Source organism: Lissotriton vulgaris, chromosome 3_2, assembly GCF_964263255.1.
Source record: "Lissotriton vulgaris chromosome 3_2, aLisVul1.2, whole genome shotgun sequence".
NCBI classification, from domain to species: domain Eukaryota; kingdom Metazoa; phylum Chordata; class Amphibia; order Caudata; family Salamandridae; genus Lissotriton; species Lissotriton vulgaris.
The window spans coordinates 246,463,786-246,481,201 of NC_141690.1; the positions used below are offsets into that span (position 1 = coordinate 246,463,786).

Below are 17,416 nucleotides of genomic sequence, written 5' to 3' on the forward strand. Positions count from 1 at the left end.
GACATAGCTTGAAGCTCACTCATTCTGCGAGCAGAGGTGATGGCAACATGGAAAGCAATCTTCAAAGTAAGGTGTCTGATAGGGCAGTTATGTATAGACTCGAAGGGAGCACACATAAGAAACATCAAGACAAGATTCAAGTTCCACTGGGGCATTATGAAAGGAGGAGGAGGAAAGAGATGAGAATTATCCTTCAGAAATCTATTTACAATAGGAGACTTGAAAAGAGAAGGCTGATAAGGAAGGCGAAGAAAGGCAGATGTGGCCGAAAGGTAGCCATTAAGAGTGCCCAGGGCAGAGCCCTGCTGGGCTAAAGAGAGCATGAACAAGAATACCTCTGAAAGGGGGGCATAAAGGGGATCCACAGCCTTTGCTGTGCACCATGCCACAAACTTGTCCATCTACAGGCGTATACAGACTTGGTTGAGTGACACCTGGATACCAAGATGGCAATACAGACTTCAGGCGGAAGGTCAACAGCTGTCAACCGCCGCCGCTTAATCTCCACGCAAGGAGGTGGAAACTGGGCAGATTCGGGTAGAGGACAATCTCCTGCTGCTGCGACAGAAGATCCTCCTGAAGAGGCAGTCTGATTGGAGGATCGATGGCCATGCTCAAGAGCTCAGGATACCAGACTCCGTGCCCAGTACAGAGCCACAAGAATGACTTGGGCCCGGTCGCGCTTGGTCTTCTTCAGCACTCGGGCCAGAAGTGGTAAAGCGGTGGAAAGGCATATAGGAGGCCTGAGCTTCACTTAAGAAGAAAAGCGTAGCCGAGAGAGTGCCGCCTTGGAAAGAACTGCTGACAATGTGCGTTCTCTTTGGTGACAAACAGATCTAACCAAGGCTCTCCCCACTGCTGAAAGAGATCTTACACCACCTTCGAGTGAAGCCATTTATGATCGATCATGCACCGACAGGTGAGCAAGTCTACCCTGGCTTTCAAAGAACCTGCCAAGTGTTGAACCACCAAGGACATGCCAGGATGTTCCAGCCATGTCCAAAGGCGAAGAGCCTTTTGACATAGGGTCTACGACCCTATCCCCGCCTTGCTTGTTGCAGTGTCACATGGCGGTGGTATTGTCCGTGAACACCTGCACTACTCTTCCCCGGACAAAAGGAAGGAATGCTTTGAGTGCAAGACGAATCACCCGAAGCACCAAAAGGTTGATATGGAGCCCAGACTCCGCCGGAGACCAGAGGCCTCCGATATCCACCTCCCACATGTAGCCGCCCCATCCCAGGAGTGGCGCATCAGTCACCACTGTGAACTCTGATTGGGGAAGGGAGAGGGATGTGCCGTCGACCCAATCCTGGTTCGTTAGACACCACTGCAATTGGTGTGCAGTCCCCTCCGCGATCTGGAGGCAATCAGACAGGTTCCACTGATGTTGTGCCCACAGGAACTTCAGGACCCACTGCAGAGTCTGCATATGCCATCTGGCATGGCCCACCAGCAGGATGCAGGATCAGGCCCAGTAGTCTGAGAGTCATCCTGACCGAAACCCAGGTTAGAGGCTGAAAGATTGAAATCAGTCATGTCCAGAACAACTCCGTTCAAGAGGAGCTTCTGAGAGGGAGTCAGGTGTGACTTTGGCGCGTTGATCAAGAACCACAGCGAATGCAGGAGGTCGGCCATAGTTTGGAGGTGGAAGACAACAGCCTGGGGTGAGCCCGTCCTGAACAGCCAGTGGTCGAGATAGGGGAAGACTAGAACCCCTGATCTGCGCAGATGAGCTGCGACCACCACCATCACTTTCGTGAACCGTAAGTAACACCTGTGGGCCGGCAGGACGGGGATGTGAAAATAGGCGTCCTGCAAGTCCAACGCTACTATGCAGTCTCCAGGGTTAGGGGCAGACAGGACTTGTGCTCGCGTCAACATTTTGTACTTCTACTGGTTGGTTCATGAGATTCAAGATAGGATGCAGGCCTTCGCCGCGGGGGTAATTCCCCTGCTGTGCTGGGGAGGCGCGCACAGCGCCCGCATGCTCATGACGAGCTCAGCTCGTCATGAGGCACTGCGCTCCTGTGCTCATGACGAGCTGTGCTCTTCACAGGTGCACGGCTTCCGTGGAACCCTCAGCACAGCAGGAGAATTATCCCCGCATGCGAGTGTTCCACGGCTCATGACGAGCTCAGCTTGTCATGAGCATGGAAAAGGTTAAAATCTTTCTTTCTGGACAACCCTTATCCAACAAGTACTGCTGTAACTCCTTTTCGTGAACAATTATTATTATTATTATTATTATTATTATTGCATTTATTGAGCGCACAGCTACCCGGAGGTTTCCCGGCGCTTGCCTTGGGAACCCGTCCTGGCTTTTCCCTGTGAGATAGCCCCTACAGGGCATCCCCAAGGTGAAAGCCAGGCATCCCGCCGCAGGGGGCCGTTGTGGAGATTAAGCAAGCTTAATGCCCAGAGTTGCAGAGTGAGAACCCATGATTAGAGCAGGCACCGAAGCGAGAATTATCGAGTCCGTGGACATTTGAGCTCAAGACCCTGCCGCGTCGGGAATTGAACCCTGGTCCCGGGTCTGACCTCAGCTTCCGGGTCTGCCTGCTCTACACCGTGAGCCACACTTCTCCACTCAACATTTTGTCCACTCGCAAATAAAATACCAAAAGAAATATTGACGTTCGAACGTACAGCACTATCAGCTATCACACACATTGAAAATAAAAAAGATTTTGTAAAGTATATCTCCCAAGTAGAAAAAGCAGCCATAACAAGCCTAATATCGGACCGTCAAATAACAATCAAACCGGCGGACAAGAGCGGATCTATTGTGGTTATAAGTACTAACAACTACACAACAGAAGTGTTAAGACAACTCAATGACCCCCTCTGTTACAGGAGACTTGCCGTTGACCCCACTGGAGAAATACAAGGTAAATTGACCCCACTGGAGAAATACAAGGTGAATTATCTATGATTTTGCAAAATGCTCTGGATTTGGGAATTATTGGAAATAAAGAGTTTACAGAAATTGTGTTACTTTATATTTTACCCAAAATCCATAAGAGTGAGTCACACCCTCCTGGACGCCCCATTGTGGCAGGTTGCGGTTCTTTATTAGAACCCATCTCAAAATATGTCGATTACTTTTTAAAGCCTTTCCTTGCTGATGTGCCTTCACATTTGCGGGACACTACTAACTTTTTGCAACATTTAGAATCAGTTGAGTTTTCTCCACAAAATCAGTTGTTAGTGACACTTGATGTGGTGTCACTATACACCTAAATACCTCAAGATGAGGGCTTGAATGCTATGGAAATCTTTCTAGAGAGACGCCGAAGTGCCTAGTGCATTTATCAGGATATTTGCCAAATTTGCTCTGAAAAAGAATTATTTAAAATTTGACAAAGAATTCTATCTACAAATCACAGCAATGGGCTGTCCCTTTGCACCGGAATTTGCCATATTGTTTATGGCACAGTTCGAGGAGCAATTCATTTACAACAACAATCCATTCAGGTCGCATATCTCTTCCTTCGTCCGATACATGGACGATATTTTTTTTTTGGGACCGGTTCTCAGATTGAGCTGATGGATTTTGGTCATTGGCTGAACCAACAGACACCGGACATCCAATTCAGTCTTCATTCAAGTCCAAGCACGATTACATTCTTAGACGTTCAAGTCTACAGTGCCCAAGGTATGCTACTGACATCTTTGCATATAAAACCGAACGACAGGAATAAAGCACTTCACTACACTAGTCATCATCCCCGAAGTTTACGTGTTAACCTTCCTATCAGTCAGTTTTTAAGGATAAAACGAAATTGTTCAAATAAAGATGAGAATATGTTCCATGCAGACAACCTGGTAGAAAAACTGAAAATACGAAGCTATCCAAAAAAAGCTCCTTAAGCAGGCCCTTAAACCTGCTTGGTGGACACCAAGAGAAACACTTTCGGAAAAAAAGATAAAGGAGCCAACTGACCAGGTGGTCTGTGTCACCACATTTTGTTCCGGGACAAATTTCTTTAACCCTTTCGATGCTCATGACGAGCTCAGCTGGTCATGAGGCACGGTTGAGCTGTGCTTATGACGAGCTGAGCTCGTCATGAAACCATAGTATTCAAAGCCTCCCAGCACAGGAGGGGAAAACCCTTAGCAGCCAACGTGTTAAAAAAGTGATCAATCCAAACTGACACCTCGAACGAAAACTACACACGTCTTGGAGCAAACCCCTTTTTGCCCTCAAAAAAGATAGGAGCATAGGGAATCAGATCATACGTGCAGCAGTCCAACAGCTGACTAATAATCAGACATTAAAATCACTATTGCACTTACCGCCGATCACGGACCACCACAAATGTGGAACATGTATATGCTGTTTGCAGACCCTTGAAGCTCTTTGAGCACAATGGAGCGAGATGGAAACATGATTTATTTACTAATTGTAAAAGTAAAAATGTGGTGTACGGCATTTTATGTCCGTGCCCTAAACTTTACATTGGTAAGGATACTCAAGAAGCACGTCAACGCATTACCCAACATCTATCGAGTATTCGAAAAACAGTGGTGACTGCACCTCTGGTAAATCATTGGACCACAAAAAACCAAGCCATCAAAGATCTAACATGGACTGTATTACCCAAAATTGAAAAGAAGACACAAAGGTGGTGATTTTGAAAGAGCCTTATCACAACGGGAGGCAATGCTCATTGTTAAATTGAATACATCAGTAGATGGACTCAATGAATTATCAGAAATTTACAATCTTTAATTCAATCTGCTGTCATCTATTAATGGCCCCCAAAGCGTGACACGCTATTCTTCAAAGTAATAAATGAATTACTTGATGTAATTGCGTGATTAAGGCTGGACCAATATTGATGTGGCTTTCAAACCTTCGTATATGTCTTCATTGTTAAATAGTTCTCTTTGGTGTTGATTTAAACCCATTGCTCCGGCTCCTGCATTGTTGTGTCAATGAAGTTTTTTCAGCCTAATGCTAAAGCTACACGTTGAACGTCGCGTCAGACTATGTAGCGTCTGATAACCAGAATGCACTTCATCGCTTAAAGGAGACTACACTGGTGTTATGGCTGGGCCGATACTGATGTTATGCTAAATCCCGTTTACTCTTTTAATGTAAAAACGGCTCCCTTTGGTGTGGATTAAAATCCAAAACTTTTGCGGCTCCTGTATCTTTCAATGGAGATGGTGTCAAAGTTTCAGCGTGACGCTGACGTCACACGCTGAACGTCTAGTGAGACATCTAGCATTCGAAAAACAGAGTGGACTTCGCTGCCTAAAGGAGACAACTTTGGTGATGGCCGCATACTACTGAGGTAACTGCCTTTGCTACGAATGCTTGTACGACTTGAGAAACGCTTTTAGACCCCCGGATTTCCTTTTTGATCTGAAAGACTCTCTGTGTTTATGTTACAGAATTTGGGGCTGTGACACACAGGATTTCCTGTGCGCCGTGATTGCTTCACGCCATTGTTAAAATATAAAGGTATGGGATACTTCGGTTCGTTGAAGCTATCGGTTAAACCCTTTTGGCAATATGTACAATATGTAATACTTCGTTCGTTTTTCAGTTGTAACAAATGCCCCCTCGGTGGTGACGATTAGAATGACGATGTTTATTTTATTTATTTATTTATTTTTAGAGTTTTCTATAGCGCGAACTTGAACCGATTAGGTTATCAGAGCGCTTTACATAGCACCAGTTCCGTTACATGTTATCACAGCACTTTACATAGAATCAGTTACGATGCACATTTCAGGAACTTGAACCGATTAGGTTATCAAAGCGCTTTACATAGCACCAGTTCCGTTACATGTTATCAAAGCACTTTACATAGAATCAGTTACGTTACACATTTCAGGAACACATTTCTTTTTGTTCTAGTGAATAGGGTTATCTCTTCACACGGGGGAAGGGATACACCTGGCTATATTCCAACAGTCACACAGGCGACTAGTCGTTAAAGCTATAACTCTAAACAAGGGAGGGGATACACAAGGATACAATCTAAAAATCACATGGATACTAGTCATTAGAGTTATCTTCTATCTACACAGGAGGGATATGACTGGAAACACTCTAAGGGTCACATAGGGGTGGTAGAGAGTACAAAGGACCACTGCAAACACTAGTGATAAGAGTCAACTACAGACACATAGGAGGGATATGACTGGTTAAACTCTAAGCGACGCATAGGGGTGGTATATGGTGTCTAGGAGACTAGTCATTAGAGTTATCTCTATATACATAGGAAGGGATAAGACCGGATATACTCTAATGGACACATAAGAATGGTAGATAGTACAAAGGTCTACTGCATACACTAGTGATTAGAGTTATCTATATATACATAGGGAGGGGATAAGACTGGATATACTAGAGAGTCACATAGGCAAGGTATATGGTGAGCAGAGTTCCATAAGTGTGGATGCAGTCACAGAACAAAGGGAGGGTGGGAGGGATGCAAGGGTATGGAGAGAAGGGGAAGCGGAAAAGGGAGGGAACATTTGAGGATCATCCACCGAACAAATTTACAAGTGAGTGCCGTTTTGAGAATGTGTTAATCCTCTGTCGATTTGATTGTTTTGAAGAAGGATCTTCTTTAATTAAACAAGGTTTTTTTCCTTTCTTCCTTTGTCTGGCAGATTGATTAGGCCAAAGAACAGCGTCTACACATGACATTGATGAGCAATGATAGAAATATCTGAGGTGTTTGAATTCTGATGCGTCCTGCATGTTATATGTATATAACACAATAATTTTTTGTTTTGTTTCATATTTACAGCTCCTTTCCCATGGTCCTGAGGAGAACCATTTAAATGATATGTAGGGATTGAAACGTGCAGACCTTTTTGTGTTTGGCAAATTTAAGTATCATTAAAATAAAAGCATCAGGTTTATTTATAAGAACATTGAAACTAATAGATCTTCATTACTTAAACCTGAAACCTTAACTAGCTTTGCCACCAACTGTTGGGTTTTGACTTATTCCTTCCTTTCTTTTTTCTTTAATAATGTTTTCATTCTTTTTGCTTGATTATTTTCTACTCTAATTTTCCTTTGAATTTTTGGGGGATTGTGGGTTCACAGCCTGTTTGAATTGTATAAATGTTTATGATTGTAATTATGTGTATAATGTAAATATTGTTGTTTGGTCCATCTTGAAATTGATTAATTTGTTTATTGAAAGACAAAAAGATTCCAAATAATAGATTTAAAAGATTTAATTAAAAGAGACAAATTCAAAACTATTTGAAAGATTCCTTTCAATCACTATGAGTGGCACAAGTGATTGGTGTAGTCATTTGTATTAGTGGTATCAGCATTGGCATTTCTGTGTTTTTGTTTGTTTGTTTTTTAATTTCCAGTGTCAGATTTATTAAGAATTGAACATAGAGAGCCCCTTAGAGGGGTCCCCTAAAAACTACCAACCCTTAGTGTGGTCACCGACTGGCCTAAGCCAGCCTGCTACCAGACGGTATTCTGACCACATGGGGTGAGTGCCTATGTGCTCAAATGTTGAAAACAATGCCTTTACTGGGTAGAGGTGTTCATACCTTCCCCTGGTCAGGAAGAGCCATATGTGACAGGAGTTTCAAAGGCCTTGTTGCCTTTGTAATGCAGCCCAGCCTCTACTGTTAGAGGAAGCAGGACTCCATCCTGTCCTCACTCCCTTTTTGACTGGAGGACAGGCAGGAACACTTAGAAAGAATAGGAGGTGTGAACCTCCACTTTGCCGACTCCACCCCTCAGGTGCGGGAGGCGAGGTGAAGTACACTATTCAATGCCCACCATCTTCAAGATGGTGGGACTTATCCAATCAGGGTTATGTCCCCCTCCCAAAGGAGGTAGGTATAATAGAGGGTGTAGATCCCACAGTTAAAGGGCCCATAGGCCACTACCTGTCACTCCTTTGTAACGCCCCTAAATCTAGTACTTAGGTGGCATCCCCGGACCCTTAACTTCCATTCTGGACGACCTAAGAAGAGCCAGACACCACAGAGTCACACCAGCAGAGAAGACTGCAGGGAACTACTAACCTGGCCCCAGCCCTACTGGCCTGTCTGCAGCCCCCGACGATCTTGCACCCTGCAGCCCAGCGACCTCCAAAACCTTGGGAGGACTGTCTGCATTCAACAAAAATCAAGATCTCCAGAGAACAGCTGACCTGTTCACAAGAATCAAACTTCATGCAAGGTCAGTGACCTGATGAACAGTGAAACCCTGCTCCTGGTTCCATCTCTGCACCCAACACATCCTGCCCGAGTCCAAGTGACCCACTGGTTCCAGCGAGGTTCCCCAGTGCTCCACATCATGAGTCCACCATGAGCTGACTTCTCCCGGACTCCTGGACGTCGCCTGCAGCCTCTACACTTAGAACCCATCAACCATGACCTGCTCCGTGAGCCATTTTTGACACCAAAAGACACCCCTGCACCCGTCCACTTTAGGCCTTGGTGAAGAAGACCAACAGTGTCTCTAAATCATCGAGCATCGCAATTTACCTCTCCAGCTGTTGGTTTCCTTCGACCAGTCTCCTAGCCTGAGCCTGCAGCCCTTTTCCGATCTGGGCTTTCTCTATTGGATGGGCTTGAGCACTAGGATCTGTTTTGATGAGTCACAGCACTGTTTCGGCCTTTTAGGTTTCTTGTGGTACTGATCATGCCTGTATGGAAGTACCTTGAATAGGCATCCTGGATCTTGTGGGATTCTTCGATAGCCTTCCGGGAGGCTATAGCAAGTTGTAGATATCTCTGCAACATTTGTTGCAGGGCTTGAAAACCCAAAGAATGTGGAGGTGACGCGAGTCACAAAAAAGAAGGAAAAAAACCTAGATTCAAACTGAGGAAAACCTCAGGTGCTTCAGACCCCACACCTCGTAAGGCACAGAAAAATGGATCTTCAATCAAAGACTTCACAAGCATCTTATATATGGATACAGATCTCACTTCACATCTTCAATATTCATCAACCGTTGCGCAGCACTTTCTAGAACATACCTTTAAACTGCAACATTAAATGGTCCGGGAACTATTACTTTTTAAATACATTTCTCTATGGTGACTGTAAACAACTGGATATGAACAGAGAGTAGCGCAAATATATACAACTTTGTAAAAGAAGGAAAATGTTTGAAAGAAATCAGAGCATCCACCAATGGCACCACCTGGAGTTACGTCCTTGTAAGGAAAAAGTTAACTGATGCTAAGATGGTCCAATATTTAATATAATACAGGAGCAATGCCATTCACAATTGCAACATAATGTTTTTTTCAATTTAATAACATGATGTAAATAAATCATTTGAACAATACCTTGTCTTTATCTATGTTGTTGGTAGGAAAAATGTCGGTTTGCTGCAGAAGTGTAGAAAGGTGTGTTCTACTTATTGGTTCACGGCACACACTGCCAAATGTAAAGTGCTGAAAAAAACTGTTGAAAGAAAAAAAGACATTAGATTTTGCTAACAAAATGTTTTGCTTTTTAGAAGAAACAGAAACAACTGCTAAACGAATGATTGACGGTAGGAAAGGGGATTATTATCTAGGGCGGACAAGTGTCCACCTCAAAGGATAAGGCTACCACCTGCTAGATGTCACACAAATAAAATAAAATCCCAGGTAACGTGACAAGAACCAGTGACATCTATATCAAAGGCAATGCGTAACGTATTTAATAAGTGCATACACAGTAGAAAAAGTAACGCATTTAAGAAGTGCATGCACAGTAAGAATAGTAATAGAAAATACAATAAGATTCCACAACCAATTTTAAAATAAGATCTAACAGACAAAAATATTAATATAGATATTTATTTTTTGTGACTTCAGTGAAAATCACCAAAAAGCGCAATTGATCATCTATAGAAGCGATAGACCAGGATCCAATGCAGAAAGTGACTATCATTTTAAGAAGGAAAATACAATTTGAGCAGGCCACTACTGAAATTGTAGCGACAGCTATGGGCCAGTAGAACAAGTCTGGATCAGAAAGATTTCTTTAGAGTTTTACTAAGGCAAATGCTTCTAATAACATTCTCAATGTAAACAAAGAAAAAGTTTTTTAAAAATTGGGGTACGAGGGTATTGTATGACTGTACAGTGTTAGTACTGAATACAGTTCCCTCCCCGCTCCCGCCTCCCAGCTGCTCCGCCCACCCGCGCACTTCGCCTTTATATGGCGACCGTGCGAACGCGCAGCGGTCACGCGCAGCGGGCGCGCCGATTGTGCGCCGAAGGCGCGCCAAAGGTAAGCCCGTCTGCGCCCGTCCGCGACCGGATCGCGACCAGCGCCAGGACCCCTGGCCCCCGAAGACCCCGACCGACCCGCCTGACGTACTCCGCCGCCACCCTCATCGCTCTCAACTCCGGCCGACTCCCAGAATGCCATCAAGCCACACCACGACGCACCCACGGACCTTTCAGCTGCCACGCCTGCAAATTCACCTGCATCCGGACCTGCCTCACACCAGCACCCGCCAAGTCGAACACCAGCAGCACCCACCTCAAGTGCATCCTGCTCAACACCCGCTCCGTCCACAGACACGCCATCGAACTCTGGAACCTCCTAGACGCCACAGCCCCCGACGTTGCCTTCCTCACGGAGACCTGGATGAACGCCTCATCAGCTCCCGACATCGCCATCGCTATCCCAGAGGGCTACAAGATAGTCCGGAGGGACCGCAACGCCAACCAGATGGGAGGAGGCATCGCCATCATTCACAAGAACACCATCCGCCTCACGACCAGCACCGACAACACCCTGACCACTGCCGAACACCTGCATTTCCAGATCCACACCAACCCGAACACCACCCTCAGAGGCACCCTGATCTACCGACCCCCTGGACCATGCACACAATTCAGCGAGGACATCGCCGACTTCGTCAGCCCGCATGCCCTCCCCTCCGCTGACTACATCCTCCTGGGGGACCTCAACTTCCACCTGGAGAACAACAACGACCGCAACACCACCACCCTGCTGGACAACCTCGCCAACCTGGGACTCAAGCAACTGGTGTCCACCCCCACCCACCTCGCCGGACACACACTCGACGCAGTCTTCTCTTCCAGCACAGACATCGACTTCAGCCACGCCACAGAGCTTCAATGGACGGACCACAGCTGCGTCCACTTCACCTTCAAAAGAACGACGACTCACCACCACCAGCAACAGGCTGCCCGCAGAAGCTGGAACAAGATCACAGCAGACCAGCTCGCCACCTCCCTGAGCCAGCACCCTCCTGCCAGCTCAGCGAACCCCAGCCAGGCCGCCGACAACCTCACGAAGTGGATCAGCATCTGCGCGGACGAGCTCGCCCCGCTGAGGACCCCGCCCAGCAGACCCGGAAGCAAGAAAGCCCCGTGGTTCACCGACGAACTCAAGAGCTCCAAGAAGAACTGCCGAGCCCTCGAGAAAGTCTGGAGAAGGGAACCTACACCGGACAACAGGACCTCCTTCAAGCTTGCCACCCGGAAGCACTACCAGCTGATCCGCGCCGCCAAGAAAACAGCATTCAAGGAACGGTTGGACAGCAACGCACACAACTGCAAGGAACTCTTCAACATCGTGAAAGAGCTTTCCAACCCCAGCGCAGGAAACAACGACACCACCCCATCGCAAGACCTCTGCAACTCCCTCACTTCATACTTCCACAACAAGATCGCGGACATACACAACAGCTTCAACAACCAACCAACGCACACCATGACCGAACAGCCACCCCCCACCACCACCCTCCACGCCTGGACCCCGATCAGCACCGAAGACACCATCCGCACGATGAACTCCATCCACTCCGGATCACCGACCGACCCCTGCCCTCACCACGTCTTTAACAAGGCCGACGCTGTCATCGCACCCCACCTGCGAGACATCATCAACACATCATTCGACACCGCCACCTTCCCTGAGAGCTGGAAACACGCCGAACTCAGCGCCCTACTCAAGAAACCAACAGCGGACCCCACCGAACTCAAGAACTACCGCCCCATCTCGCTCCTCCCGTTTCCTGCCAAAGTCATCGAGAAGACCGTCAACAAGCAGATGGCCGCCTTCCTCGAGACGAACGGATCCCTCGACCCCTCACAGTCCGGCTTCAGAGCCAATCACAGCACCGAGACCGCCCTCATCGCCGCCACCGATGACATCCGAGCCCTGATGGACAAGGGAAAAACAGCGGCCCTCATCCTCCTAGACCTCTCCGCGGCATTCGACACAGTCTGCCACCGCACCCTAGTACAGCGCCTCAGCAACATCGGAATCCAGGACAAGGCGCTGGAATGGATCATCTCCTTCCTCGACGGAAGAACACAGAGAGTCCGCCTACCACCGTACAAGTCAGAGGCCTCCGAAGTCATCTGCGGCGTCCCTCAAGGATCATCTCTGGGCCCCACCCTCTTCAACGTCTACATGAGCCCCCTCGCGGCCATCGTACGCAAACACAACCTCAGCATAATCTCCTACGCCGACGACACCCAGCTGATCCTCTCCCTGACCAACGACCCCGCCTCCGCCAGAGCCAACCTGCACGAAGGGATGAAAGAGGTAGCCGAGTGGATGACGACCAGCCGCCTGAAACTGAACTCTGACAAGACGGAGGTCCTCATCCTGTGCTCTTCCCCCTCCGCCTGGGACGACTCCTGGTGGCCTCCCGCCCTGGGCACCGCACCCAAACCGACAGACCATGCACGCAACCTGGGCTTCATCCTGGACTCCTCCCTCTCCATGACCAGGCAAGTCAACAACGTCTCATCGGCGTGCTTCAACATCCTACGCATGCTACGGAAGATCTTCCGGTGGATCCCCACCGAGACCAGGAAGACCGTCACCCAGGCCCTCGTCACCAGCCGACTGGACTACGGCAACGCCCTCTACGCCGGTACCACCGCCAAGCTCCAGAAGAGACTCCAGCGGATCCAGAACGCCTCAGCCAGACTCATCCTCGACATCCCACGTACCAGCCACATCACCGGACATCTGAGAGACCTTCACTGGCTCCCCGTCAACAAAAGAATCACCTTCCGCCTCCTCACCCACGCACACAAAGCCCTACACGACCAAGGCCCGAGCTACCTCAACAGCCGGATCAACTTCTACGCTCCCAAACGCCACCTCCGATCAGCCAACCACGCCCTCGCCGCCGTCCCCCGCATCCGAAGAACGACTACAGGAGGAAGGTCCTCCTCCCACCTGGCCGCCAAGACCTGGAACTCCCTCCCTCCCGACCTGCGCCTGACCCAAGACCACCTCTCCTTCAGGAAGAAGCTGAAGACCTGGCTGTTCAAGCAGTAGCGGCACCCCCCCCCCCCCCCCCCCCCCCCCCCAGCGCCTTGAGACCCTACGGGTATGTAGCGCGCTCTATAAGTGTCACTGATTGATTGATTGAGTTGTCAATATTCTTCCCATTGATATACCAGTTCCGATCACCATGACTTTGGTTCGAAATAAGGGCATATTATTTTTGACATTGTAGTCATGCAACTTGGCTAATACCTGTTAAGCCATATAAGAGTTTGAAAAAGAATACAATAGTTATCCGCATACATTAGGCTACATATGCTCAATTCACTCAAACCCCCTCCACTCCTGTTTGTCGGAAGCATCTTTCAGAAATATCTGCAGTTTATACGGAGAAAATTATCCCCAAACCCTTATGCACCCTTGCTTCAATCCTTAAAATATTGGGATAAGTGGCAATCTGGTACCTCCCCGAAAACTTACTTGGGCATCAATATTAAAGTGGCCTTGAATTTGGAGAGTAAGCATGGAAGAGTTAATACCTTGTAACCCACAGTTTCGCTTGGTTGAAATGCAGAGGCATAGTCAATATAAGAATAAAGAGCACTTTTCCGACCTCCACATTTGTGCCATTAATACAAGCATGCTGTATAGTGGTAGGGATTGCTGGTATCCACAGGTAGTACTTAATTATATGTTAAGCTTTTTAAACTGTTTGATTTTAAACTTGCTTCTATATTTTATGTCATCGCGCAAATGTCTACTTAGTTCCAGCTTCTCTTTGCCTCTTTACCACCCTGGTCCGCGGCGGCTGAATTGCCGATTGTGCGGAGGGCTGGTTTTGGTTTCCTCATTTCCGTCCAGCCTATATTAACCGGGTTAGCGGTCTACTTGTATCGAAGGCCTTAGCCAATTTAAATCGATGCTAAGGCAGACGCGCAGTGGACGCACCAAAGGCAAGCCCGTCTGCATCAATCAGTGCCCCGGAGGCAACCAGGTTCAGGCCAAGGCTGAGCCCAGGCCCAGGCCATGCTCCCGCAGGTAGGACTCTACTGGTACAATATATGCATGAAAAACTGCTCAGTCTAAAGTCTCCTGTATCCTGCCAGTGTAGAATTGTAGACTTTAATACCTATAACAGCCTCCATTTCCAAGGCTGCAATTGGACCCCTATAAGGTCAAACTTCCAAGCAAAACGCTGAAGGACATAATGACCGCTGACCACGTGGCTAGTGGCCGGGATGGCGCGTCGAGTGGCACAATGCAAAAGGGCCCCACGCAGATCGTGGAGATGCTGGGGGGCTGATCTGCGGTGCAAGGGCTGCTCGGTGGTGGGGGTTCTCAGGCCCCAAAGCACAACGTCGAGGATGCCTCGGGTGCTGCGCAGTCAGCTCTTCGGGTGTCTTCCAAGAAGTACGGTCCCACGTCTCTCGGTGCCTCCACGGGTCCCTTCTTTGCAGGGACTGTGGATCGGGCTCTGAGAAGTCTGGGAGTCTGGGTCTTGTCAGGCTCTGGGCTCGGGCTCCGGCGGGAGGCGGCGGCAAAGCAGACGTCGATTCGCTGGTTGGTACCTGCTTTCACAGGGTGGCCACTCCTAGGCCACAAGGGAGATTCTCTTCAGTCTTCTGAGCAGCAGAATGTCGAAGTCCAGTCTTCTTCTTTGTTTAAAGTTGATTCAGGATGATCTGCTGTGCAATGGCACTGCTCCCACTCTTTTTCCCAATCTGAGGGGTGGATCACCTACTAGGTCCCTCCTCTGGGTGGACCCACCCCCTTTCCTTTGTAAAGCTCCTCGCCAGGCCGGGGTCTGGAAAGTCCCAGGACCGGTTTGGACTGGCTTATGCAAGGGGACACCTTGTGTGCCCCGGGCATGTCTCAATCTATTCAGCCCTGTCCTACCCAATACACAAAACCCTGTCTGGGGTGGTGCTCGCACCTCCCAAGGCAGGAAACCCTTTGTCCAAGCCTCCCTCGCTGGAAGGACTCCCAGCAGCAGGAGGTCAGACTTGTGTCTGTGGTGGCAGCATCCATTTTGTGATGCTGAGGCTTTGGTCAACTTTGACCGGGGTTAAGGCTACACACATGTCGTGTCCCTCTAGAAGGGTGGAATGCTATCCCCGTCGACAGAACTGTCGAGGGGATAGTATTCCAATTCGTATGACACCTTACTCGACATGTTTTGATAAAGCCAAACCAAAGATAGCATATAACCGCGAGGATTATAATGCACTTAAGAGTATATGGTATGGCAATATCCCGGAACAGCTTAGGGAGTGGTTCCCGACAGCTGCAGACAGGCTCAGCTCATGCTAGAGCACCATCTCACATATTTCCAAGCACTCTGCCTCCAGGATTGATGAGGCCTTCCATAGGAGTGGCTGATAGGAACATATGTGTCCAGTTAAGGTTAGATATAGGGATACTATATCTAAGTAAGAGGTGATTACACCAACTTACCCCAGCTGAGTGATCAGCCAGTTGTGTCAAATATGGAGGCCAGGCCAGGGGTGGCACAATACATGCTGCAGCCCCTGGTAGGCCTTGGAAACACCTATGCCCTGGGTACCTATGGTACACTGTTACAGGGACCTATAAGGTGAACCACTTCCAATTGTGTTATGCACCTAAGGTACATGGAGTCCATTTTAAGGAGAGAGCAATCAGCCTGGGGCCCTTAATAGCAGGATCCCAGGCCAACTATGTCAAAAACCAGCTAAACACCAGGCAAAAAGTTTGGGGGTAACCATAGTCCACCTTCCTACAATCAGGTCAAGGGGCTAGTGGTAGTACTCCTATAGCGGTTACAGTTACTACGCCTACTCCTGTCCCTTTGGCAGTGCCTGAACGGTTTACTGGTGATTGTAATAAATACAGTGTACTTATGAATCTGTGTCATTTGCATTATATGTGTTGTCCCACAGTGTTTCTGGATGATTCCGCTAAAGTGGCTTTTATTATATCTTACCCAGCAGGCACAGCAGCTATTTGGGCTGTCCCTGTAGTGGATAGTGATGATCCTGTGCTTTACAACTATCTGGCCTTTAAGGAACTGAAGCACAGTTTGTTTGCAAAGCATGCTTTCATGCAAGCTAGCGATGCAGAATTTTTGAAATTGAGAAAGGAAAAACAGGATTTGTTGTCTTATGCCTCCTCATTTAATCGTCTTGTTTCGGAGACGCTTTGGCCCATGGGGAAAAGGACTTCTCATCCAGAGGAGTGTTCAGCATTCACTGACCTAGTGGTCAAATTGAATCACCGGCTGTCTGAGAGACGTGGGGAGAGGAATCGGTTTCAGGCCTCTCATGTTGTCGGTGTGAGAAGTGAGCTTAAAGGGCCTGCACAGGTGAAATAGGGACCCAAACCTATGGAAATAGGTGGAGTAAGGGGTCCTCTATCGAGTGAGGAAAAAGGAAGACGGCGGGCACAGAACCTGTTTGTATTGTGGGAAGGGGGGACATTTTGCCCGTGAATGTCCTGTGAAACGATCTAGTTTTCCTACAAGAAAGGCAGTGGCATTTGTGGGGAGGAGGGCTGAAGGAAGTCCCTAGGGAGAGGTCGCCTTTAGTGAATACTATGTGATACCAGGCGCTGTTCAGAGGGTTCCACTGGATTTTACCATTTCTGTCTATGTGGTGTTCTCTAACAGCAGTAGATCGACCTTGTCAGTGTTACTTGATTCCGGAGCCACAGGGAGTTTTATGGATATCCAACCTGCTGAGAGACTAAATGTTCTGTGTGCGTACAAGGAGCAACCGGAACCTGTAAGAGCAATAGATGGGACGAACTGTCCTCAGGGTCCATAAACCGTCAAACGGAACCCTTGTGTTTACTGTGTGACAATGGCCATTCAGAGTCCATACGTTTTTACCTCATAGATGCTCCCTCCAAGGTTGCAGATGCATAACCCTAGGATTGACTGGGTAAGGCGAACGATGACGTTAGATTCTGCTCACTGTTTACAATGTTGTTATCAAGTTGCCACAGATTGGGTTATGCCATTAACTTGTGCGGTGGGCGATTGTGGAGAAGTTAGCGGTGTTCCTGCTGCTTATGTGGAGTTTGGTGAGGTGTTTGATGAAACTCGAGCCACTGTTCTTCCGCCACACAGGTCTTTTGACTGATGTATCGATTTGTTGCCTGGGGCTACAGTGCCCTGGAGCAGCATATATGCCTTGTCAGAACCAGAGG

The 17,416-nt window shown here is 48.1% G+C and overlaps 1 protein-coding gene across 1 annotated transcript in view; it reads right to left on the reverse strand.

Annotated features, from left to right (window-relative positions):
• The window catches only part of DNAAF9 (dynein axonemal assembly factor 9), an 816,325-nt gene that overhangs the window by 247,394 nt on the left and 551,515 nt on the right, over positions 1-17,416 (reverse strand). Inside the window, exon 25 of the mRNA XM_086964303.1 lies at positions 9,304-9,421. Within this exon, the coding sequence (XP_086820429.1) occupies positions 9,304-9,421 (118 nt within the window). The remainder of the gene's footprint in view (positions 1-9,303; positions 9,422-17,416) is intronic.